At 36.7% G+C, this 24344-nt stretch overlaps 1 protein-coding gene across 2 annotated transcripts in view; it reads left to right on the top strand.

Moving 5' to 3' along the window:
* HSD17B4 (hydroxysteroid 17-beta dehydrogenase 4) overlaps positions 1-24344 on the top strand; it is a 60966-nt gene that overhangs the window by 13789 nt on the left and 22833 nt on the right. For both annotated transcript variants that reach the window (XM_082782568.1, XM_082782569.1), the window contains exons 11-17: positions 1578-1706; positions 11369-11475; positions 12162-12395; positions 12870-12921; positions 14242-14313; positions 15703-15806; positions 19903-19968. In XM_082782568.1, coding sequence (XP_082638694.1) covers positions 1578-1706; positions 11369-11475; positions 12162-12395; positions 12870-12921; positions 14242-14313; positions 15703-15806; positions 19903-19968 — 764 coding nt within the window. The remainder of the gene's footprint in view (positions 1-1577; positions 1707-11368; positions 11476-12161; positions 12396-12869; positions 12922-14241; positions 14314-15702; positions 15807-19902; positions 19969-24344) is intronic.

Raw genomic sequence — 24344 nt, 5'->3', positions numbered from 1 at the left:
GGCATAGAAAATAAGCAAAGATCTAGCATTCTCAGGGAATTGGTTATTTTAAATACAAGTTACAAATTTTGCTATACATGGAGGAAGCTGGTAGCTTAAGAAGGGGTTCTGTTATGATTTGAGCTGATTAGTAGTAATTGGAAACGTGCCTGACTAGTCTTTAATTCTTGGATCAAAGGCTATAGATGCAGTTAAGATTTTTTTTTTTTTTTTTGAGGGGGGGGGTCCTAAGTGTACATTTCTGCCTCGTCTCGATTCTTTCAATTTTTCATGGTATAAATGTAGCACATACTGGCAAACAGGCTGTGTCTTAGATGTTTTTTACCTGTGTTTATACTGTTGTAAAAATGCTAGTGATACACATTAACAGTTGGAAGTGATTTGTCTTCTAATAACTGGTAGCTATGCCAGGTAAATATTGAGTGACTCCAGTAACTAGCTTAAATATGCAAGTCAAGAAAATTCACAGATAGTGCTGAATGCTTACCAGGTGGAAAACTTCATTCAGTCTGTGAAATGTCTTTCCTAAAGACATTTGTTGACCCTAATCCTGACATTATTTTCCTAAACTGTTAAGGGATTTTCCAGTGTACATGAGTATCGTGAGTTGGAAGGGCCATTTAATTCAAAAAGTGCTTTCTCCTTTTTTCAAAACGTGTTTTGTCCACTTCGGGGAAGAAGAAAAATGAACAAAAAAGTGGATTTTGTGTATTTCTCACTAACTGTAGATGTTTTTATGGCAGTGGAATAGCTTTTTCTGTATTAAATAGATTGAAAAAATTGGGGCGGCAAACCTCTTGCTGCTCTCCACAAGGAGCTGACTTTTGATGCAGCTGAATGTCTCTGGCTTCTCCTCATATCCGTGGTCAAAAGTAAATACCATCCTTTATTATAATAATGGCTCCTGTTCCTGTCCCTAAAATGAAAGCAGGTTGCTAATGAGGTTTATTCATTGTCTACTGATAACTAAAAGCAAAAACAACATGACAGTTTAAGGATTAATTGCAGCCTTGGGAACCTGTATCCTCCCAGAGCTGATTTCATGTTAGCTTTAACAGTTTCTCTCAAATGGCAGTATTGAAATATGACTGCAGGGACCATTTAGAGATGCTGACTACTGGTATAAACATTCTAACATAGAAAATGAATCTTTTTCACATTTTCCATATAGTTTTCCAATGTTTTCAGGAGATCCCTAACTAGTAGTAGCCAAAATCATATCAGAAAAGAATGTCTGTAGGTGCATACTAGCTACAGTATTTCACTAGACAGAATCTGAAAACTGATGTAATAGCATCTGTAAAAAGCAGTCTGTTGTTGGCTTTAATGAAATTTACAACCAGTGCTATTACTGTTCTAAATGCTAGTGAAAACCAGTGAGTCGTTTTAGTACAGCTCTATGTTATACTGGTGAGTTAGATTTGAGTGCATTTAACCTTTCCTCTCTTACAGTCTTGAAAGTAGTGGCCTAGATGAAAAGTGCTCTGAAGAAATTAAATGTTCTTTTTGTTTGTTTCTTGCTGTGACAGACAGCTTGAACTCTGTTCAATGTCTCCCATTTCTGTTCTCTTAATTAGTGCGCTGGGAGCGATCCTTGGGTGCTATTGTCAGAGGAAAGGATCAGCCAATGACTCCTGAAGCAGTGAGAGATAAGTGGGAGAAAGTCTGTGACTTTGATAACGCCAGCAAGCCCAGAAGTATCCAAGGTAAAACAGACTGTAATAATGTAGAAAGTCAGGGCAAGAAAACTTTGAAGAGAACATTTTCTTAACAGACACTTGCAAAAACTTTACTTCTAATAAATAGTCTAAAGAACCATTTAGTTCTTTTGTAAATATGTCAATCATGTACAATTTCAGTTCAGTTAGATCTTTTAAAGGCAACTTAGGTGTTTTTATCTGTAGAATTAAGACAGCCATCTTAAGAGTCAGTTTTCTAACAAGGTGACGTTACTGTCACTTGGTGTACTGCAGCCAGATTACAGGCAGTGTGTTGTTTGATTAGACACAAATACAGGTAGTAGCAGCATAATAGAGAGGTTATACATGCTTTTCAGTCCTTAAATCTTGGTTTGTGTTAGCCTTTTCCATACGGAAAAGTTCTTCTGGTTAAGAAGTCATTTGGTATCAACAGCAAAGCGCCTTCTTGGACAACATCAACCCCTTTGCTAGTGACCAAGATGACTGTGTCTTTGAGTGCTTTCTTTCTTTCCTTCCATTGTTCCTTGTTTCTTTTTTTTTCTTTTTTTTCTTTTTTTTTTTTTTCCAAAATGACACTGATCTTTCCTGATATCATACTTGCTTCCCTTTCATATTCCAAGCTTTCTTTGTCTTTCTTGTCTGTCTGACCTGTCTCTAGTAAATACTTGCCATAGTTTAGTTTGTATGGTTTATTTTTTCTATGACTGCTTACTGAGACTTCTCAAGATGTTAGTTACCTTTACTGTTCATTAATATGTTACATGTGCTTAGTATCCCTGATTTTTTTATAAATGTGGTTATTTAGGCCAATAATTTGAGTATTTGTCAAATTAGGAAATGACAGTGTATACATGTAGGGGGAGAAAAAGGTATCTGTATGTACAATGCCGATTGAATTTCAGAGATTTTTAGATTGCTAAGAAGCTCAGTAGATGTTTAAGATGTTGGTCTTAAAATCTGCTAACGGATTATATTAAAACTTTAGGGATATGTTTTCTATCTGCCTGAAACAAAACCAGAGTAGCAGACTGTCCTTTATCTTGGATCTTGGTGGAGGAATGTAACCAGCAATATATTAGTTCATTGTCAACTTGCTGATTGTTTTCACTGATCTTCCGTTGCAGAAGTCCCATTTTCAAATGTATTTGAGTTTATAAATGTTCTTCCCTTTGTGGAATGGTATCTTAAAAAAAAATGTAATTCCAGCTTTATATTGTCTGATCTGTTCTCCAACCTGTCACATAAAATATATAATTTTTATTAGTTGCAGGCAAAAACAAATGTTGTAGAGAAACAGGTGTAGGTGGGAATTTCTTTTGCTTCAGCTTAAGCACTGTATATGGTAGCATCTTCCTCTTGATGCTATCTGGAGATAAAAAGAAAAAAAAAAAAAAGAATTTTGACTCCTGAAGTAGTCATACTTACAGTACAACATAACAGGTTTCTGCATTTTCTTACAATTTTCTTACATTGTTAGTCTGAGTCTCCTGTGCAGTGTACATGCATTAGCTTCTGTTTTGTTATGAAGTTAGACTAAATACAACATTGTCATTTTACTGACATCAAGCCAGAGATGCTGCTAGGATAAATGAAATAATTTGTGTTAATTCCATGTATATAAGAATTATCAGAACGGTTGAGTAAAATGTTGAAGACATTGTCTGAATAGATTTAATTTTTCAGTTCTATACAAAAAGTTTTTCATACTGTCAATATTTCAACTTTATTGCTTGAAGGCACTCAAGTGTTAAATTAGGGAAACTAATTAGAATACTTGCCTTAAAAATGGAATGCTACAATACCTAGTATCTGCAAGTTAAAATGCTCCCAGAAGATTTCATTAATTTAAGTAACTTGCTGGGAAAAGCAATCATGTATTAACCATTATGTGTAATTATAAAGAAAAAAATACTAATTAGATAAAGTATTTGCCTGTAATATACTATAAAAATTGAATAATCAGAGATGTTAATCTTGATTCATAATGCGAACATGCTGGCAAGAGTGCTTTCAATCTCATTCATTGTAGTTTGCAAAAACTAGGAGCATTGTGTATTTTGGTTTTGTTTTGAAAGATAACGTCTCCTACATCTTCACCAACTATATTTAAATTACTTGGATTTGTTTTTTTAACATAGAATTCTCTTTTTTTGCAAGCAAAAGGTGAAGTCATTCTAAATGAAAGGCTCAGCATATAATGTATCATGCATCTAGAATACTTTCTAGCAAAACACTCATTTGGTGTATAACTAGAGCATGTTCCTAGTTGTGTATTTCAGCTAAGGGTGTTTTGCTGGTGATATACAAATACTGAATGCTAAATGGAAATGCTGCCTCATCTTCCTGTTACAGTAGTGGTCTTTTAAGAAGCAAAATGATTGGATTCTTTTTCCTTAAAACCAGCTTAAGTGAAAATAGGAACTTCCTTTTCCACCTTTTTTGAGTTTAAGCCCTTCTTCAATTTCTAAGCTTAGTTTGTTCTCTCAGGATGTAAACTGAGTCAAGCAAAAAAAAAAAACCAACTCTTGCTTGTGTACCAGCATGTGATTTTTACAGGGCTTGAACTCTGTAAAACTAATAGGAAATAGCTAATTGTCACTAAACTTAGCAGTTCATTTTTGATTCAGTAGCTCTTTGTTTAGTGTTCATGATAAGGGGCACAGTAAAGTGAACTTCCTTGGTAGTCAACCCATATCTTTTTCTAGAGCAGCTGCTGATTGTGCGGTAGTCCTTGCCTCCTCCTACCCCAAAAGTTGACGTGAAGTAACAGACTGTGCCTGTCTTTGCACTTTGCTTTTAATGCCGTAAGTGGCTTTCTTTGTTCATTGTAGCCGTTCTTTAAACTTTATAGGCTTATTACTTTATGTACTTGGAGAAGTTCTGGCAGTTCCTTTTGTACTTCCAAACAGTTTCAGGTATAGTCTTGTTAACTAGCAAAAGGTACAACTACTTGCACAATCCCTACATGATGTCTTGCCTAAGGAAGCTGAAGAAATTGAAGATACAGTTTTGCTGTTACGTATTCTCCCACATTTTCTTTACCAGTATTGGAAGGTAAGCATCTGTTTAACCCAAGATGAAAATGCCATTGCCTCGGAGGCAGCAGTGAATCTGCAGTAACTTGTGTTAGGGCTTTTTCCTAACTTAGATTATGTTACTTTCTTACTAATGTTAATACTGAAATCATTTTAGCTTATTTTCTATTTCAGAACAAGCTAGAAGTCTTTTTTAAGAAAATAAGCAGAGCATAATCTGAGTTTTAAGATTAGGAAAAAGAATGAAGTTACAGTGACTTTCTACCTTCCTGTTAGTCAGCCAAGCCACTGCAACCAACACTCTTAGGCAGCAACAATTGCAAAATGTGACTGGCTTAGCTTGTACTATAGAAGGTTTGATCAATGTCATTTACAGCTGTCTCTAGCCCGCTGACAAATTTGTCAAGGTAACATGATCCCATGTTTTGAGATACTGAGAGGTCCTGGACCTCTCTGCATAAAGACAGAATTAGATGTGATGCAGAAGCTTCTGAATGTGTGGTCGCGTACAGCTGGTCACAGTTGCATGTTACAATGTGCAGTGTTACGCTTCTGTTGCCTCTCACAGAGCTAGATCTGGTAGCCCTTGCCCCCACAAAGCACTACGTGCTCTTGTGTTCACACAGAATTATAGAATGACACAATTACCTAGGTTGCGAAAGACCTTCAAGACCATCAAATCCAACCATCAGCCTGACCTATGTGTCCTGTCACTAAACCATATTCCATTATAGCCGTGCCTCTTAAAAACCTTCAGGGATGAGGACACCGCCACCTGCCTGGGCAGCAAGTTCCAGTGCTTGGCCATTCTCTCCATGAAGAAAATCTTTGAACTGTTCAAACTAAACTTCCCCTTATGCAACTTATTTTTTCACATCCCATCACTTGACACCTGAGAAACGAGTCCAGCCTCCTTGTGGGTACTTGCAGAGAGGGAGGTCTCCCCTTAAGTGTCATACTCTCCAGGCTGAACAGCCTCAGTTCTCTCAGCCACTCCTTGTATGTCTCATTTTCTTGTCTCTTCACCAGCTTCATTGTCCTCTGTATATGCTTGAGCAACTAAATGTGCTTCTTTTAGTGAGGGACCCAGAACTGAACACAGTATTAGAGGTGTGGTCTCACCAGTGCTGTGTACAAGGGGATGGTTGCGTCCCTAGTCCTGCTGGCTGTGCTACTTCTGGTGCAGGCCAGGATGCCCTTGGCTTTTCTGATCACATGGGCACGCTGCTGGCTCACTTTCAGCTGGCTGTCAACCAGCACCTCCGGGTCATTTTCTGCTGGGCAACTTTCCCACTCTTTCCCAAGCCTATACCACTGCATGGGGTTGTTATGACCCAAGTGCAGGACCTGGCACTTAGCCTTGTTGGAAGCCACGTGGTTGGACTTGTCCCATCGATCCAGCCTACCCAGATCCCTCTGCAGAGCCTCCCTACCCTCAAGTAGATCAACACTCCTGTCCAACTTGGTGTTGCTTGCAAATTTACTGAGGGTGCACTCAATCCTGTCATCCTGATCACTGATAAAAATGTTAAACAAAACTGGCTCTAAGAATGAGGGCTGGGTTTTGCCACTGGTGACCAGTTGCCATCTGGATTGAAGTCCCTTCACTAGGGCATTTTGGGCCTGACCATACAGCTTGTTTTTCACCCAGCAAACTCTGCACCTGTCCAAGCCATGAGCAGCCAGATTCTCCAGGACAATACTGTGGGAAACAGTATCAAACACTTCACAGGTAACAACATCCACAGTCTTTTCCTCATCTGATAAGTGGGTCATCTTGTCATGTAAGGAGATCAGGTTAGTCAAGTAGGACCTGCCTTCCATAAACCCATGCTGGTTGCATCTGATCACTCCGTTGTCCCATGCGTGCTGGATCATGACATTCAAGATGATCTGCTCCATAACCTTCCCTAATACCAAGGTCAGACTGCCAGGCCTGTTGTTCCCCAGATCTTCCATTCTGCCCTTCTTGTAGGTTGATGTCGTATTAGCTAACCTCCAGTCAGCTGGGGCCTCCCTGGATAGCCAGGATTGTTGGCAGATTAATGAATACGGTGTGGCAATGAATCTGTGTGTTCTCTGCCACCCATATGAGGCAATTTCTTGGTCTCCCACTTCTTCAGTTTCAACCTCTATTATAAAAATATGAGCCAGTTTCAGTTAAATCTAGTATCTTGCTTTTATGTACATGTGTATATGCATTTTTGATTGTCTTAAAAGATGTGTAGGTGCAGAAAACAGCTTGAATATTCTTGCTGGATGACTTTTTTGCAAGTTTCAAAGGTCATTCTCTGGTATAGAGCAAATGAATGTAAAACACATTGATGTGTATGTATATCTTTAGATGTATATGTAAAGAAGTATTTTGCATACAAGAAGGAAACTATTCCAGCTTCAACTTCTGTTTCCATCATACACATTTGAAAAGATTTCAAACACTGGTTCTTATTCCTCTGTAATTAAGGGTTATGGTTCATAGGCAATGTACCCTAATTAGAAAGTGAGAGGAATACTTCTGGAAAAAGCTAGGCTTTGCCATGACAATTTTCAACCTTTGCTCTTCAGGTTAATCTTTTCCTGATGTCTGCTAATCATTTGCTCTGTAAGAGCAGGTCATGCTGTGGTAGTGGACATTGAAGGTTTCAGAGTTCAGTAGTGGAATAACAACTAATAAAACAATTTATGTTAAAAATAGTGATATTAATGAAAAGGTTTCCTGCTTTTTTGTTTTTGATAAAAGTGTTCCTGTCATACTATTTCTTGAATCTTTAAAGGACCATACTCAGCTTGCCAAGTCATATATTAAAAAGTGGAAATTGTCATTATCTACTTGTGAAACTTCAATTTCAGACATCCTCACACATTTAGCTGACTGAAACTTCATGCTAATATACTACTCTGCGCTTCTTTCACTTCAGTACACAAAATGAAGACTACTGAAAACATCCTTAACAGTGTACAAACAACACTTATCTGTGTTTGTAATCTTTTCTGGCAAGCTGTTAGCTCATAACAATGTACTTGATCACAACCTTTGTACTTCTTAAAGCAATAATATGATTTTTGTGTAACTCTGCCTAACACAAAGGACCAATACCTGATCAGCTGCTAGAATTTCACTGTAAATCTAATGCTATAGGTGCTAGTCCAGTTTATTATTTCAGGCAGCAGAAGGCCAATGAAGACTGAAATGAATTAGTATGTTGAGTCACATCAACTGCATGCTACTCTAGCAGTCTCTGAAAGATGAAAGTAATATAGGTGGGCTTCTTGATGGGAAAAGTTACGTAATATAGTAATTCAGGGAAAAAAAAATACTCCCCCTCTTAAAAAAAAAAAAAAAAGGCAAACAAGCTTTACTTTACTGCCTGTTTTTTTGTGATGTGTACTGCCTGTTTTTTGTGAATTTTTTTGGCTCGCTTACATTTTTCAGGCAGTCCAGAGGGGCATCTTCTTAAAGGTAGTTTTTGATACTAAAGAATGAAAATGACCATTAAATATAACATACACTTTCTATTAGTACCTCTCTGAAACATAAAGCATAACACATTTTCTCCCAATAACTCTCAAAAAACTTGGGCCTAGAGCTAAAGACATATCTCATGCTGTTAATGTCTTTGTCTTTAGAAATAAACTCCGTTGTTCTTAAAAAAACAATTCATCTTAAAAGATGGCTTTTTCCAAATATACCTTATAATATACCAAATATACCAGTAAACATCTAACTAAAGGATTCTGGTATGACACAGTTCAAGTACTGTTGCTGGTTACAAATAAAGCAGTAAGGCAGAGTTTAAATAAAAGAAAAGAATGGTTTTAATGGGGCCTTTGGTGTTAAAGGTGAACCCCAACATATCACCTTAATGTTTACCCAGACGCTAACTACTTGACCAACTGAGAGTTTGCTCAGTTGAGAATTCATTCACTGTAGTACGTTTTAGAAGAAATAAGTTTTCTCCTCTTCAGTCACAGAATTGTCTAGGTTGGAAGAGACCTTCAAGATCATTGAGTCCAACCTCTGACCTAACACTACCAAGTCCTCCACTAAACCATATCCCTAAGCTCTACGTCTAAATGTCTTTGAAAGACCTCCAGGGATGGTGACTCCACCCTGGGCAGCCTGTTCCAATGTCTAACAACCCTTTTGGTAAAGAAGTTCTTCCTAATATCCAACCTAAAACACCCCTGCTGCAACTTTAGCCCATTCCCCCTCGTCCTGTTACCAGGCACGTGGGAGAACAGGCCAACCCCCACCTCGCTACAGCCTCCCTTGAGGTACCTATAGAGAGCGATAAGGTCGCCCCTGAGCCTCCTTTTCTCCAGGCTGAACAAGCCCAGCTCCCTCAGCCGCTCCTCGTAGGACTTGTTCTCCAGGCCCCTCACCAGCTTTGTTGCCCTTCTCTGCACCCGCTCAAGCACCTCGATGTCCTTCTTGTAGCGAGGGGCCCAAAACTGAACACAGTACTCGAGGTGCGGCCTCACCAGAGCCGAGTACAGGGGGACGATCACCTCCCTAGCCCTGCTGGCCACATTGCTTCTTATACGAGCCAGGATGCCATTGGCCTTCTTGGCCACCTGAGCGCACTGCTGGCTCATATTCAGCCGACTAGCAACCAAAATTTTTATCAACCAAAAAACCACGGATTTTAGTATTCTACACCGTGTTTAAATTACCATTTGCTCTAGTAGTGTTAGTATTAATGTATGTCATTGCATGGGTAATACATGTTGGTAGTCTTGTTTTGAGATTTCACCATCAAGAGTGGTATGTGTGTTCCTGCATGGAAATGGATTGTGGACCTGAAAAGTTGGTGAGATATTTGGTTTTACTTGGGAATCAAAGCTGTATTTTCCCTTGAAGATTTTAAAGCAATGTGAAAGCCTTGCTTCTGCCTATGCAAGAAAGGTAGAAACAGTCTGTTGCTTTTCCCAGCAACTCGTTATTGCTTTTCCTTCATTTCATGAATGATAAAAGAGAACCCTTGTTAAAGGGTTCTCATAAATTACAGCTCTTATTTTCCACATTTTAACATTACATAAACTTATCTTTAGCAGCGATGGTGACAACTGTGTTTGTTTGGTAGGTAGGTCTTCTTGTTCATGAGATTTGGGCTACAAATAAACCATTATTATGGTTCTGGCAGTGAGTCTGGGAAGCAAGAAATTGTTTACAAAATCAAGATTCTTTAAGAGGATATTCAGCCAGCAGGGTATTTCGGGGAGTGCCACACAGCAGAGCAACTTGGTGCTAACCCGAGAGGCAGTGCAAGTCAATACGGGTACAGGAGTTCTGAAATTCAGAACAGCTCCAAGGTAAAGGTAGTTGAATAATGATTTTGTGTTCATCTGATTTAAGCACTTCTATGTGTGTTTCTTACTACTTCTTGTCCAACTCTCCACTTCTTTCAAATACAAGAACGTTAAATACTGATTTTAGCATACGGAGCTTTGAGGAGCAAGGTACTCTTGATGGTCAGCCTTTACCAGAAATGAGTTCTGTATCTCATCCATGCATCATCTTTTTTGTAATCCTGGGATTACAGAAGGTCCAAGTCTTGGTTACTCAGTTTGAGTGTGTGGGTTTTTCTGTATAATGTGATTTGGGAAAGAGAGTAGCTAGTCGGACATGTAACTTGTTACTTGTATAGCAAATAATTTTAAAGGTAAGAGAAGCAGTACCAATTTTCAGATACTCACTGCTGAGGCAGTTGAAAAAACAGTGTTCAATATCTTCTCCTTAGTACTGTAGTTCAGGGAGTTACAACAAAAGTATTTACTGACATACTCCTCTTGGCCTGAATGGTGGTGGTGTTTCAGGCACTGGAATTAAGTAGATGTCTTAGTTGATTACTTGGAGCTGATGGAGCAAGTCGTGCTGGTCTTAGTTGGGACAGAGTTAATTTTCGTCATAAAGGCAAATGTGTTGCTGTGCTTTGGATTTTTAAGAAATCAGTGGTGATAACACAGAAATATTTCAGTTTTTGTTGAGTAGTGGTAGCACAGAAAAACTTTTCTGCTTCTCTGGTTGCCCTGCCAACAAGGTGGCTGGGGTTGCACCAGGAGCTGGGAGGGGGCAGAGTCAGGACAGCTGGCTAAGGCTGGCCAAAGGGATGTTCTATGTCATATGAGGGTGTGCTCAGCAGTAAAAACTGGGGGGAGAGGAGGAGAGAAGGTTGTTAGAGGGATGGCATTTTCTTCCCAAGTAACTATTGCTGAATGGTTGCTTGAGAGTGGGAAGCAGTGAATTAATCAGTTCTTTTGCCTTGCTTCCACATGCAGTTTTTGCTTTATCTAGTGAACTTTATCTCTTTATCTCAGCCCATGAATTCTTACACTTTACCTTTCTGATTCTCTCCTGTTCCACTGTTTGGGGAGTGAACAAGCAGCTAGCTGTGTGATACTTAGCTGCCTGCCAAAGTTAAACCACAACACAGTTACAGAGACCACTTAGCAGCTATTACCTGGATGTCTGTAAGGAAGCGGCATCATGCTCAATTTGCACAGGTTTACTTACTGTGCTTAAAAATAAATTGAGAAGCTGTATCTCATTTGCTGGCACGTTTGTTTTCTGTCTAATTGGAGTGTCTTATTTACAGGTATTTTCAAGTAATATTTTTCAATTGCTCTTTCTAGAGTCCATAAGTGTATTGAATGATGCTCTAAGTCAGATAGAGTCTCAAGGGAGCATATCCATGAATTCCACAAGCTCTGGATCAGTGGCCTCTTCATCTGTTAATACAGTGAGTACCTCTGTCTAACAGACACACTCAAAGCTAGTTGAAAACAGCTTAGACACATGTTCTGATGGTGATTAACTTCTACTCTGGCTTGCTGTCTGCAAAAAGAAGGTAGTAACCTCTGAAGAAAAGAAGCTAAATAAAAAAACTTACCCAGACTTCAGTTTTCATTTTTCTTACTGTTGATGGAAAAACTTGAGACTAAATAAACCAAATAATGTAGAATACAAATGCTTGTAAATTCTGTAAACCTTTTTACCTAGGTGTTGTTCAGAAGAGGAAGCAGAGGACACATACAATGTGTTTTTGCTCTGTCTCCTTTTTAAAATATACCTAGTTTTCCCTCTTTTCAATTTTGTGATGGTATTAACTATTTCATTCATGGTTTGTTCCAGAAAAACTTACATGTTACTGGGAGCAGAGACATATTAAGTTATACCATTTACTCTTGAAGTAAATTGCTAGCAGCAAGATATAATGCATTATTATATTTGTTGCAGTACAAGCAACCTTAATCTAGCATTACTGTATTTTTATTTCTCATGCGTCATGTTTACATGCAACTATACTTAAAAAAAAAAAAAAAAAGTTCAAATGTGAATTTTGTTTGATATGAGAATTATAGAAAGAATGCAAGTGCAGTGTCAAATACTATGAAGTTTTATTTTACACTAATCTGTAATTTTCAGACCAACATCGTTGGCCGGCAATTGACTACCAAGGTGTATACATATACTCACTTAGAGCCTATTCTATATGCTCTTGGTGTGGGAATGTCAACTAAGGATCCAGATCACCTGAAATTTCTCTTTGAAGGAAGTGAAGAGTTCTGCTGCTTACCTACTTTTGGAGTAATTCCTGCTCAGACTTCAATGTTTGATGGTATTCCTTCTCTTCCAGGACTAAATATTGATCTTGCAAAGGTATGGAAGAGCTAAGTATCTAATCTTGTTTGTCTTCTGTGTAACTATAAAATTGTTTTAATTAGTACATTTATAATATTAATAGGTGCCCTCAATTTTAGAAAAGGAAAATTTGGTGTTTATAGTATTGCATTCTAAGAAATTATTTATTTCACTTATACAAACTATATCTTCATAAGACAATATGAATTATGAGTTTTGTGTTAAATTGTAGTTTGTGCCTACTGTGTTTTTATTAAATTCTCCAAAGCTTAAATCTTGCTTTGAAAGTACTTGCCTTGAAAATACTTTGAAAATACAATGTAAAATTAGGGAAAAAACAAACAAAACAACAAAAAAACCCCCACACTTCTTGTTTCTTTGTTTATTCTGAACACTTACTAAAATATCTGCATATTTCCTTGCCATTGTGATTGTGCACAGTGGGGGGCAACTGAATACATTGTTGTTATAGTGTTGCCTGTCTCTACATAGATGCTGCATGGTGAGCAATATCTGGAACTGTATAAGCCATTACCAACCTCAGGTCAGTCCTTTTATATTGCTGATTTGCTTGTCACTATGACAACACGTCTTGTAGCCACATCATAAGCACAAATATGGAAGGTCTGCTTCCAATTGTATTTTTTTTTTTTTGCATATTTTTTTTACAAGGAGTGAGGGGGAAGAGAGGATACCTGTTGCATTATTGAAGGAATTCTGAAACACTGTTTATGGGGTTCAGTGGTGCTGTTCTGTAGTGTATTTAGTAAACTTGTGCCTAATCTGAAATAATAAAAGCAAGTATCTACGATTTTTTTTGTTCATTTGTTTTTTCTGTAGTTGGCCTGAAAAGAAATGTGCCAAATATTAAGAAAATACATAACATGCAGGTATATTACACATAAAATTTGATATCAACTAGCAGAAATTTTAATTCTTTCTCTGAGGTTGTATCATGGTACTTTTGGGATGTTTACCAGAAAATTCTTTGGCTGTGGTTCATTCTTGTGCCTCTAAGAGAAATAGATTTAAACTATATCTGCAAGGGAGTAATGAACATCTTTATGAGGAGGGTAAAAGTCACTTACATTTCTTCCTGTAAAAATTAAGGTATTAGTTACTGTTTTAAAAAGCACCTTTTGTAGATCACTGCGTTTTCCCTGATTACAGCACTTGAGAGATGCTCATTAGATTCATTCAGGATACACATGCATGTGTCTGGGTTTCCTCATTAGTTGTTTTCGGAAATAATTTTTTTCAGATTATAGAAGGAAAGAAATCTTAAAAGCAATGGATTAATAGCATATCTTAGAGAAACAAAATAAGGTGTGTGAAAATTTTATTAATTTCAAAGAAGGCTGATAATTGTTAATGGATTTTCAGTACTCATAAACCTGTTTGTTTTTCCATTCCATAGGCTGACCATATAAGTATGTATGGTAACATCTTTCTAGAGCAATAGTTTCTTTAAAGGCAAACTTCATAAATGTACAGACCCAGGACCTGAATTGAGCTGCTGTTCTGTAAAACTGTAGTTGTCTCAGCCCTCTTGAAATCTGTGGACAAACCATATGTGGTAGAATCTGTTTTGGACTTAGTGAAGTGATGTATTCATGTTTGAAGCATGGTTTGCGTTTAGCTCTGCATACACGAACCGTTGCAAGATTTAAAGGAAAAAAAAAACACAACCAAACAATCAAGATTGGAAAATATTACCACTTTTTTATCATGGTGATTGTGATTATTATGACTTTCATTATGATAATTATTACTATAAAAATAGTGTATCAAGACTGATCTGTGAAAGTTCTTGAAGCAAAACTTAGTGATTCTAAAATACGTACATGTTCTTATTGCCTTACAGGACAACTAACTTCAGTTTCAACTATTGCTGATATACTTGACAAAGGTTCGGGAGCAGTCTTGCTAATAGATGGTGAGAAAGTTTATAATTTTCTTAGGGGATGCAATGAAATTTGAGAGGCTTATTTTATAGCTGTAAGAGTATCTGCCAGCCTTTCTGCGGTAAAGACTTTTACCTTTTTAAGTTCTATTGAGAGCTGAGAAATGAGCTAATTATCAGTAGCTGTGTAACTGTATAATGTCATTGTACTTGGGCAGTTAAGGTACTAAAATTAAGAACACTGTTTTTTGGAAAAAGATTTCAGAGAAGATTTGATTTCTTCCTGTGTTAAGTGGAATAGTGCACTGTGCAAACTGAACAAAGTTCTTATTAATAATAGTTAGCCTGGTCTGAAAGTAGCAATTTTAGCTAGAGGGCATTTGTCCACCAAAACCCTATTTCCTTTCTCTTGGATACAAGTTAAGGGATCAGTACATCTCTGGAAGTTGATAAGTTGTTATTTTCTGAATTTTGGTATCTTTAGGTGTGGTATGCCAAGGACCTTGAGAAATTAGATTAGTAGATTAATGGGCAATGTCTGTTCTTCTATTAGAGATTTTAATCTCTAATAGAAGAATCTCTAATTACTCTTGTATTTTTATACTTCCAGTTTATAGATAACATTTTTTAAAAAAAGATATTAATATTATTAATATAATAAAATATTAATATAACATTTAAAAAGACATTTAATATTCCTTCTCATTGTGTTTTGCTCTGTGTTGTGCTAACATTAATTTTATCTGTCTTTCTGTGACACACAAGCTATTTTTGTGAACAGAATGTTAGTGACTTTAAATTCTTTTCAGAACTGGAAATGGTCGTTAACAATACCATAAATTTCAGTCTAAAATGTAAAGGAGTGGAGTAGGCATGAACTGGAAATAGGAAGCTGAATCTCAATGATTCGGTGTAAGGAGTTTAACTTCTGGAACAAATAACCTTAAAATAAACTTGTTCTGGAGCTTTTTTCTTAGAAGAATGTGTTACATTTTGAGAGATGGTAGTGTGCTTTACACATGAAGGCTTCTTAATAGCTTCTAATAAATCATATTTTATGGCTCAATTCTATCCTATTTAAATAAATTGCTAATGCCATATCAAACACTGAAATAAATACTAATTGCAGCACTGTGCTTTTAACATCTTAAATACTTAAAAAGTATTTTGATGGCTCATTTTTTAAATTTCAATGCTTTCATATAGATAAAATTCATGATAGTATTATTCAAAACGTGATCATTTTTTCACTAGGCAAGAAATGAGTTGCAACAGTATAACAGGAAATTGTAATTATTGTCCCTTAACTTGCTAAAATGGTCTTTGGCATATTTGAAGCTAAACTGTTCTCTTGTACCATCACATGCTAGCTATGTGAAAAAAGAAGACAGCACATGACCATTCTCTTTTCTTGTCTTTCAGTGAATACCTATTGTGGAAACGATCTAGTGTGCTATAACCAGTTCTCCTTGTTCTTTGTTGGAGCTGGAGGGTTTGGTGGAAAACGAACATCAGAAAAGGCCAAGGTAAATTCAGACATTTATACTGGCAAAAAATTGTTGGTGCTGCAAGAAGGATATATACTATATCAACTAGGAAGGATACACTACCATTTCAGCAGCATAGAATAGAATAGTTCTGTTGGAAGAGACTTTCAAAGATCATTCTGTCCAACTGCTTTGAGGACTTCAGGCAAAACCAAAATTAAAGCGTATTATGGAGGGCATTATCCAGATATCCTTTTGAAGACCAACCGGCATGGGACATCAGGCACCTCTCTGGAAAGCCTGTTCCAGTGTTTGATCACACTTACAGTAAAGTGAGGGCAGTACAAACTTGAATCTAAATAGCTCATTTTGTTGAAGAACCTGTGAGAAAAGGTACTGGTCCTGACCTGAAAAAAGCATATGTGACAATAAGAGAGCAAAGTGAGTTGCTGAGCATGCTACTGATCAAATATTCCTACATTTAAATATTTGAAATTACAGATAGAAAATACCCTAAAAGACTATGTAATAGGTGATTCGAATTTAGATTTGAATCTAAATTAAGTTAGATTGTTCTAGTAGTGACTCAACCAAAAAGCAAAAAAGAGCTTTTGAGAACAGGTATTTTTGTATTCTGTACCCCTCTAAATTTGTCAAAAGCTGTATGCTTCACTGTAACCATCCAGTTCTTTCTACAATACCTTAATAATAAGACTTATATGAAGACTGTTGCGTCACAGGCAAGGGTGCCATTTAGTGTCATTTAAGAGTGTCTAAAATGACCTGCAGTCATCTGTGGACTTGGCATTAGAAAATAGTCTTTCAGTGAAACTGAAATTCACCTGAAATGTGTGATGTGGACACAAAGCTCCTCTAGAGGATTATTAGTATTTGGTCTTTTAGAAGAGGACCTTTTGAAGTTGACAGTCTAGCTGTCTGCAACATGAAGTAGCTAAATTTGACACGATTAATTCCACAGAGATAGAAGAATGTAGTAACATGTCTGGGCAGTGCTAAAATCCTTAAACTCCTGCTGTAAGTCAGATGGAAGATCAGTTCAACTGATGAGTCATATTCACTTTTGCTTTTAGGATGACCAAATGTAAGCTCTGCAAACAACAGAAACTGCATGCTTTGATTCTATGTATTTAATCATTCTCAACCACACTCTCCATAGACAGACTGATAAGGAAAACTATAAATTTCTTTTTAAAAGCTAGTCTGAAGAAGGTTTTGTTTTTTCAATTTACTTTTGATCTGAAAAAAATGTAGTGGCCTTTGAGATTAGAACAAGAACAGAGAATTGGCTTTTATTTTTAAGTCTTTCAAGTAGATTCTGGGAGCTTTTCCTCTCATGCATAGCTTTAAGAGCAGAATTTTTGTCAAATTTAAGCGTAGGCAGCAAGGACAGAGTGACAAGAGGTTGAGATTTTAGAGACCTAGTCCAGAGGCCTGCTGCTGAGCTGTTGGATTGTTCCAAAGTTTTTGTGATTTTAAACTTGCCTCAACTTTGCTGTTATGATCACTCTTTTATTTCTGCTTCAGTGCTTGTAAACCCAGTTGGGAATACACAATTTGTGCTTCATCAGTTTATCATTACTAATATGAAGTATAAAGTTTCATTAAGTATTTTTTTCATATGTTAAGTTTGTGCTAGTAGGTATGATCATGTATTAATAATGTAAGATTTTGCACTATTGAAAAGCTCATTTTAATTAAAAAACGAAACAAAACAAACAAAAAAAAAGTAAAAAAAACAACAACTGAGGAGCAAGTACTCAAACTGGTTAGGTTTGAACATGCTGTTTCTGGAAAAGACCTCTAGGTGTAGCTCTTCATAAATCTATCCCTCTGCATGAAGGAGGTTTGGAGAGCATAAAGAAGAAAAGAGAGAAGTAATCATCACTGTTTCTCACTTCTGCTGGAATGGAATTCTTGCATTTGGACGGAGAGTTAGCAAGTGACAAACAATGCCACATGAACACACACTATTCATGTCCAGAGCCGTTATGTAGCTAGTCAGGTACCTGACACGTAACTGCTTTTTCCCTGAATACTGTGTTTAAGCATAGTGTCAGCTATGACAGAATGTTGTTGTGAACTAGGGCCTTAAGGCACTACAGTAAACAACAGTCAGTTCAACAGGCTATTGAAAGCTCAGTATTTTCAATAATCTGTACCTAGTTACATCTGTGACATAGAAGAAGGATGTTCTTTGGGATTTTTGGATGAAAATCTACAGTCTATATAGCTATATAAACTGAAGGTTAACCTTTTAGTCTGTATAATCTAATCTTTATAACCTCTATCAATTATGCTGAAGTTTTTTAACTTCAAACTTTCAAATCTTGAAATGCATAATGCTCCAAAGAGAAATGGGAGAAGATTCTGCGTGGTGTAGCAAATTAACAGAATATTCATCCAGATGATGTGCAGTATTCTTTGATGGAACCCTTTATGCTTCTGTTCTCTCTTTTTATAATGGTGCATGTAAAAATAGTGGTCCAAAAGAAATGGTGTTAGTTCGTGCTGGTGGTATCAATGAGCCCAGAGTAGCACCTTGGTACTTTTTATTTAAGTTTTGCACTTAAGGCAAATGCAACTTCTACACACTATTCAGTGAAGTTTGAGAATGCTACTTAAAAAATTATTTTACATTTCAAATTACAATGAATGCCTGTTTCAGGTAACAGTCCCTCTTTTGAAAGAAGAAAATAAATACTGTCTAGTTAAGACAACATAGGAATACCACATTCAAGGGCCTTTCTGCATGTTTCAAATGACAAATTCCTCTGGTTTGTCTTCACAAAGCTTCTTGGGAACAAAAAAACAAAGCCCAAAGCATTTCATGTACCCCTGTGCCAAAAAGAAGTCTGAAACTGATTAGACATGTGGTGTAGTATATGATTTTGTCACTTTGCACATGTACTGCACCTGCCAACCAAGGAGAAGAAATTTGCAAATTGAGGTCTATGTTGAGCAACACCTTGTGCAAGTCATGTTTCTCTTCTTCAGTTAGAGTTCTTGCCCTTATGACAGTGGCTTCCTTAATTACTCATTTGTTGGCTAGTTTCAACCAATTTATAGCTCAGTAATTCAGGTTCAATTTCTTTAAATAAACTGGAGATAGATTGGGAAGCTGTTAATGTTCTGAAAGCATGTTATATGGTGTTCTTGTTATCAAGCTGAATAATCAGTAGATCCATTGTGGATCTTTGAAGGAAAAATGCAGGAGTGATGTTTTCAAGTCTTCTATCCAATAGATGTCTTTGCTCTGCTGTTAATAAAATTGAAAGATTCTGTTGTTATTAGATGTGACAGTACTCTGTACTCAGTTTCTGATGATTTTTCTTTTCTTTGGGAAAGAGCTTACACAAGTTAAGATTAAGTAGAATTCCTGCAGGTGAGAATCAAGTTGATTGCTTTTGTTTTATAGCTTGTTTCCTTTTTTTTTTTTTTTTTTTTTTTTTTGAAAACACTACAGAAAGAGAGGAAAAACGATTTCAGCTACTTTAATAGATTTGAATTCATTATGGCATTCTTTGTGTTTATTATCACCTAAGATATTCTCTGACAGTCAGCTGGTAAAGTTTATATAATCAAAACTGAACAATGAAGCTGCAGGTAGCAGACAAATAACTTTCTTACAATGTGGTTGAGCTTCATATGCACAGTGTAATTGCAAAGAGGAAAAAAAAAGTGCAATGCAAAAAAAACAAAATGAATCTGTAAGCTGTTAAAATGCCAAAAGTGATGTAGTCTGTAAGTGAGGTAATAGATTATTTTGTATTCCATTGAGCTTTTTAGAATATTATATTAAAAGCTTCACTTTCATATCTGTGTTCCAGAGCACTAATGAGATTTTGGGGGGCTTGAGCTTTTATAGATAGCTTGGAAGGAAAGTAAGCAAATTGATCAGCTAGGTGTAACTTAGATCTGCTGCTTCAGGTTCAGTCTCTGCAAAGGTGATCTTGAAAGCTATTTTTTTCCTGTTTGTCTGTGAAGAAGGGGTGGGAGGAACCCTAACAACTTGGCAAATGCTGTTTTTCTTTGTACGTTTCTGCCAGTGATTCTGGCATGGGTATGGATAAAAGATTTTTACAGTGAAATATTGATACTACCACTTTTGCTTCAGGTAACGGTGAATCCACCCAAGAGACCCCCTGATGCTATACTTTCTGATGTCACAACAGCTGATCAGGTAAAGTTGTACATGCTCAAGGTGTGAAAATGTTTATTTTACTTGGAGAAAAAATATTGCATGATATTCACTAATGCTTTCAATTTTCTGTTATACCTCAGGTATTTATGTATACTTCATTGATAACTTGAAGCTAAAATTTATGCTACGTTACAGTGGTATATTCAATATACTAAAACATCCTTTTAATAAAACAGTGAGAATTTTGTATTTATTATATGTATTATATAAATATATAATATGTAATATAAATATTTTATATTTTGTTATTAGAAAATTCTGCACAAAGAGGAAATGAACATGCTGAGAGATTGTATTCAGTTGTAGTTTAAAAAAATTCAAAGTCTTTGCAATTTGCAATGAATGGCTCATGCAAACAGTGGCTTAAAAAATGAAAGAATTTCAAATTTAATAGTTCTGAAAATTTTAGATTTCTCTATTTGTAGTAGTCAGGGAAACATAAAATACTGACAGATACCTCTCCAGGTGTGTTTCCCTTGTTCTATAGTCCCACTCAGTGATTTGCAGGCATCTACTTTCCAAAGGCAAAAACCCAAGTAAATAAAACTGTCTTTTTCAGAAGGTGGAAAAATGCAGGAGTCAGACAAAGAAGGGAGAGCTATCAGCATGGAGACAACCTTAATAGCCCAGTAGTTAGAGCATTTATTTTGAATCTTGGACGCCTAGTTCAGATTCTTCTTTGTGTGATTGTATCAGGATTGATTCCCAGGCCCATCAGCTTTCAGTAATAGTTTCAAAAGCAACATAGTTCTGGCAGGAGGATATACCTTTTGGAGATAAAATTAAATCATCACGCATCGGCTGACCTGTGGTAACTGATATCTGCTTGGCTCTGATTATATACACAGTAATTCAAATTAAGTCTCACCCATCTGATTCATGTACTTGAAGTCCAAGTTAGCCCTACCTACTTAAGCAAGAAAGAGACAAGCTCAGCATTTCTGTATCTGTCGATAATTTAATTGCTGCATCCTAAAATTTACAGTGTCAGTCTACGAGAAGCAGATGTCCAGTTTTTCTTGATAGGCTTCATCAAATGTGTGCAAGTACAGCAAGGAACAGGGGAAAACGAGTACTCTGCTCCTGAGAGGTGGAGGAATGCAGTGGAAGGTGCTCTCTTGCATCTGGCTCTCTATTAGATGCGATGCAACAACCTTAATGGCCCACTAGTTAGAGCATGTATTTTGAATCTTGGAAGCGTAGTTCAGATTCTTTTCTGTGTGATTGTATCAGAATTGATTCCGAGGCCTATCAGCTTTCAGATGATATTTGTGATGCCTTCATTCATAGGTTAGATTCTGATACTTATGTCTAGTTACTGTGTATAAAATAGTTCAAGAGATAAAAAAGGGTAATAGTGATTCTATAATGCAGAAGTTCAGAAACTGCTACTGCAAAGTAGGTTTTTGAAAATAAAGAAAGTAGCAAAGAGTAGACATCACACTATTTTTATTTTATGATATGTTATGATAGGTAAGTATACAATGAGAATTTCTCTTCAATTAGATTTTTCAGGAGTTGCAGGCAATTGCAAGACCACCTACCTGCCAAATTATTCAGTAGCATCTGTGTATAAGTGATGATGCCGATTTATGGGATGGAGAATGTGCAGAACTTGGGACTTCGTGGGCAGAAATACAGAATTTCATTTGTAGGACAACTTGAGGAAAGCTTACCAAAACTTTTTGTGTTTTATGCACCGCTGCATAAAATCCTTTTTGTTAATGGAAGTTGGCATGCAAATTGCATTGATATTTCTGGATTTTTTTCTTTGTGTTTAAATGCCAAAAGTGTTGGCAGAAATGACTGTTGCCACTCAGCCATCAGATTAGTTTAGAGTGTGAGGAGGCAGATTGAGAGACTCCGTTTGTACGTGGCATTTGAGCTAACTTGACCTGTTGTAGTTTCCAATGATTGTAGTGGCATTGTACGCTTAGTTTCTATGTTGCCACAATTCATTTCAGAAAAAAAGTTTTTTTCCCATTAACTTCTCATAGCATCATTACCTAGTAAACTTCCTGACAACCAAACCACCATGCATCTTTTAAAATTTTTTACAAGTCCTATTTTTCACTGAAGTCAGTGACTCTGGTTATTGTAGAAGTTACATTTAATTCTAAATGAACTACTTGCTACTACCTGTGTGTTGCCATTTCCCTAGGTTCACTGTAAAGAGCAAATTGCAGCTGTGTGTGTACTCTGTGGAAATCAGAAGACCGTTCAATACTCTGGGTTAAGTTACTGTGCAAGAGGAAAAGCCTGTGTTTCCAGACAGAGGAAATCACTCATTAGCAAAGAGGATACTGGGAACAGAGGTGTAATAGCCATTTTTTGCCCTTCACTGTGTGTTCAGTAGAATGGAGGCTACAGCCACCTAGAGTTCCTTGAAAAATGATAGTTTCTTATGTAAATGTCCAGTGACAGAACAAACTAATCCTTTTGGTTAGTGGTATCAAAGACTAACCAGGTAGTATAATAAAATAGTACCTGGTAGTATACTACCATATATTAACCACATAGTATAATCAATCTTTATCCCTTTTGAATCTGTGCCTGTTCCTGAGAAGCTATTTGAACATCCAAACAGTACTTGGGAATGAAAGACTTGAAGTACCATACAGTGAGCTGCTTGAAGATGTGGAAATTAAGGAAAATCTACTGGAAGCATCTGAGCTTCTAAAAGGGTTTAAAGCTTAAAATTTGCATCCTGCTGAAGTACATAAAATATATCCTCTGGGATGTTCTTGAGATTTTCCGTAATGTACTAAGTGATGTTTTTTTTCCATACTGCTCTGAAGAGATGTGCACATGCTGTGGCATTTTTCTAGTTCTCTGCAACCAGAGCCATGCTTTACTGGATATACTCCCATAAATCTTTTGAATAAAATAGACCTTTTGACAGAAGATCAAGAAGTCTAGAGAGTGTTCGACTGTTAGCCATTTAGCAAGAAATGAATCATGCAATTTCAACCTGGTAGGGAATGTTTAATGTAGTTACAAATCTTCAGTATCACCAAGCTACTCCTTTCTTGCCGGTTTTCAAACCAGGGACTGAAATTGGTCAATCAAACAAATTTTGCTAAATGATTCCTTATGCAATTAAGATACACAAACTGTGAATCATACACATCTGCATCTCTGGAGAGTTTTCTTTTCACCACATTCCCAAAAGTGTTGATTTTTTGGAGTTCATTTTTTTTTATGACAAACACAAGATAAGCTGCAGTGGGAATTTGAAGTGTGTAAGGTCCAAGTGCTGCTGCTTCTGAGGAAATAAATATGAGGAATTGAGTATGTTGGAGACTTTCTGCAGTTGTTTTCCTTTTGTATTTGTTTTTGTCTTGGAAATACAGCATTCTGAGAATTGTGTGGTGTGATCTGTTCTTGCAGTTATCTGTTTGTTAGAACTGTTATCTGTCTATATCAAAATTACTATTTGGCATACACGGTGTTATCACAGAAAGTACGCAGTATCACAGTAGCCCATTAAATGGATTTTTCATGGAGATGTTTTAATTTTACTCTTCTGTATTGCCTTCTGTTTGTCTTCATGGAGAAACAGAAGCTGTACCAGGTGGAGTTTGCAGGACTTCTTAGTTTTTGTTAATGTCATTTTATTTCAGTAAAATGTCTAGTATTTTAAGAAATGGTTACTTACTGAAAAATTATCTTTGCTTGCAACAGTATCATATATTTCACTAAAGGATTCTCCCACTTTGAATTCTGACTTGGAGTGTTTTGTGTTACTGGTATTGATAGGGAGAAGTAGACAAAGCAAAGAGGTAGAAAAGCCTAGTTAGATTTTGAAAATCAGTGTCTCAGCCTTCCATTGCTTCGGGCAACCTGTGTGCATGTAGCTGTGCCCCCAGCATGTCCCTGCAAATCAGCGTCATGTGGTCTGAATTATTCCTGAAGCTACTTTTCCATGCAATCTGCATATCTGCAGTACACACTAGCTCTGATACCTGACTTCCAGGATTTGGAAAATTGGGATATCAAAGATTTTAAAAAAAATTCCTTGTGAAAGCAAATGAAACTGAGACTGATACTGGCATGCTGAGAGGAATGGCTTTGTTGATATCCTGTCATTATTATTTGGAAAGCTATGGTAACATTTTAAACATGGCAGATACTTTAAGGTATAAATATTCCAGATAAGATTACACACAAAGCAAGTTTTAATCCACCGTGTATGCAATGCTTTGTGGTTCAGGCTTTAGTCATACAGGTATGAATAGTGTGTTTTCTCTTCAAGAGCTCTTTATAAAGGCAAGGAGGGGGCTCTGGGCATGAATTGAGATAGAGTTGGAAGTGTGTTTTCCCATCTTATTGCTGCAGGCAGTAGTGTTCTGAGA

Source organism: Aythya marila (assembly GCF_965140915.1).
Source record: "Aythya marila genome assembly, chromosome: Z".
Classification (NCBI taxonomy): Eukaryota; Metazoa; Chordata; class Aves; order Anseriformes; family Anatidae; genus Aythya; species Aythya marila.
Note: the sequence above shows the minus strand (reverse complement) of the source record. Positions and strands in the feature narration are given on the sequence as shown.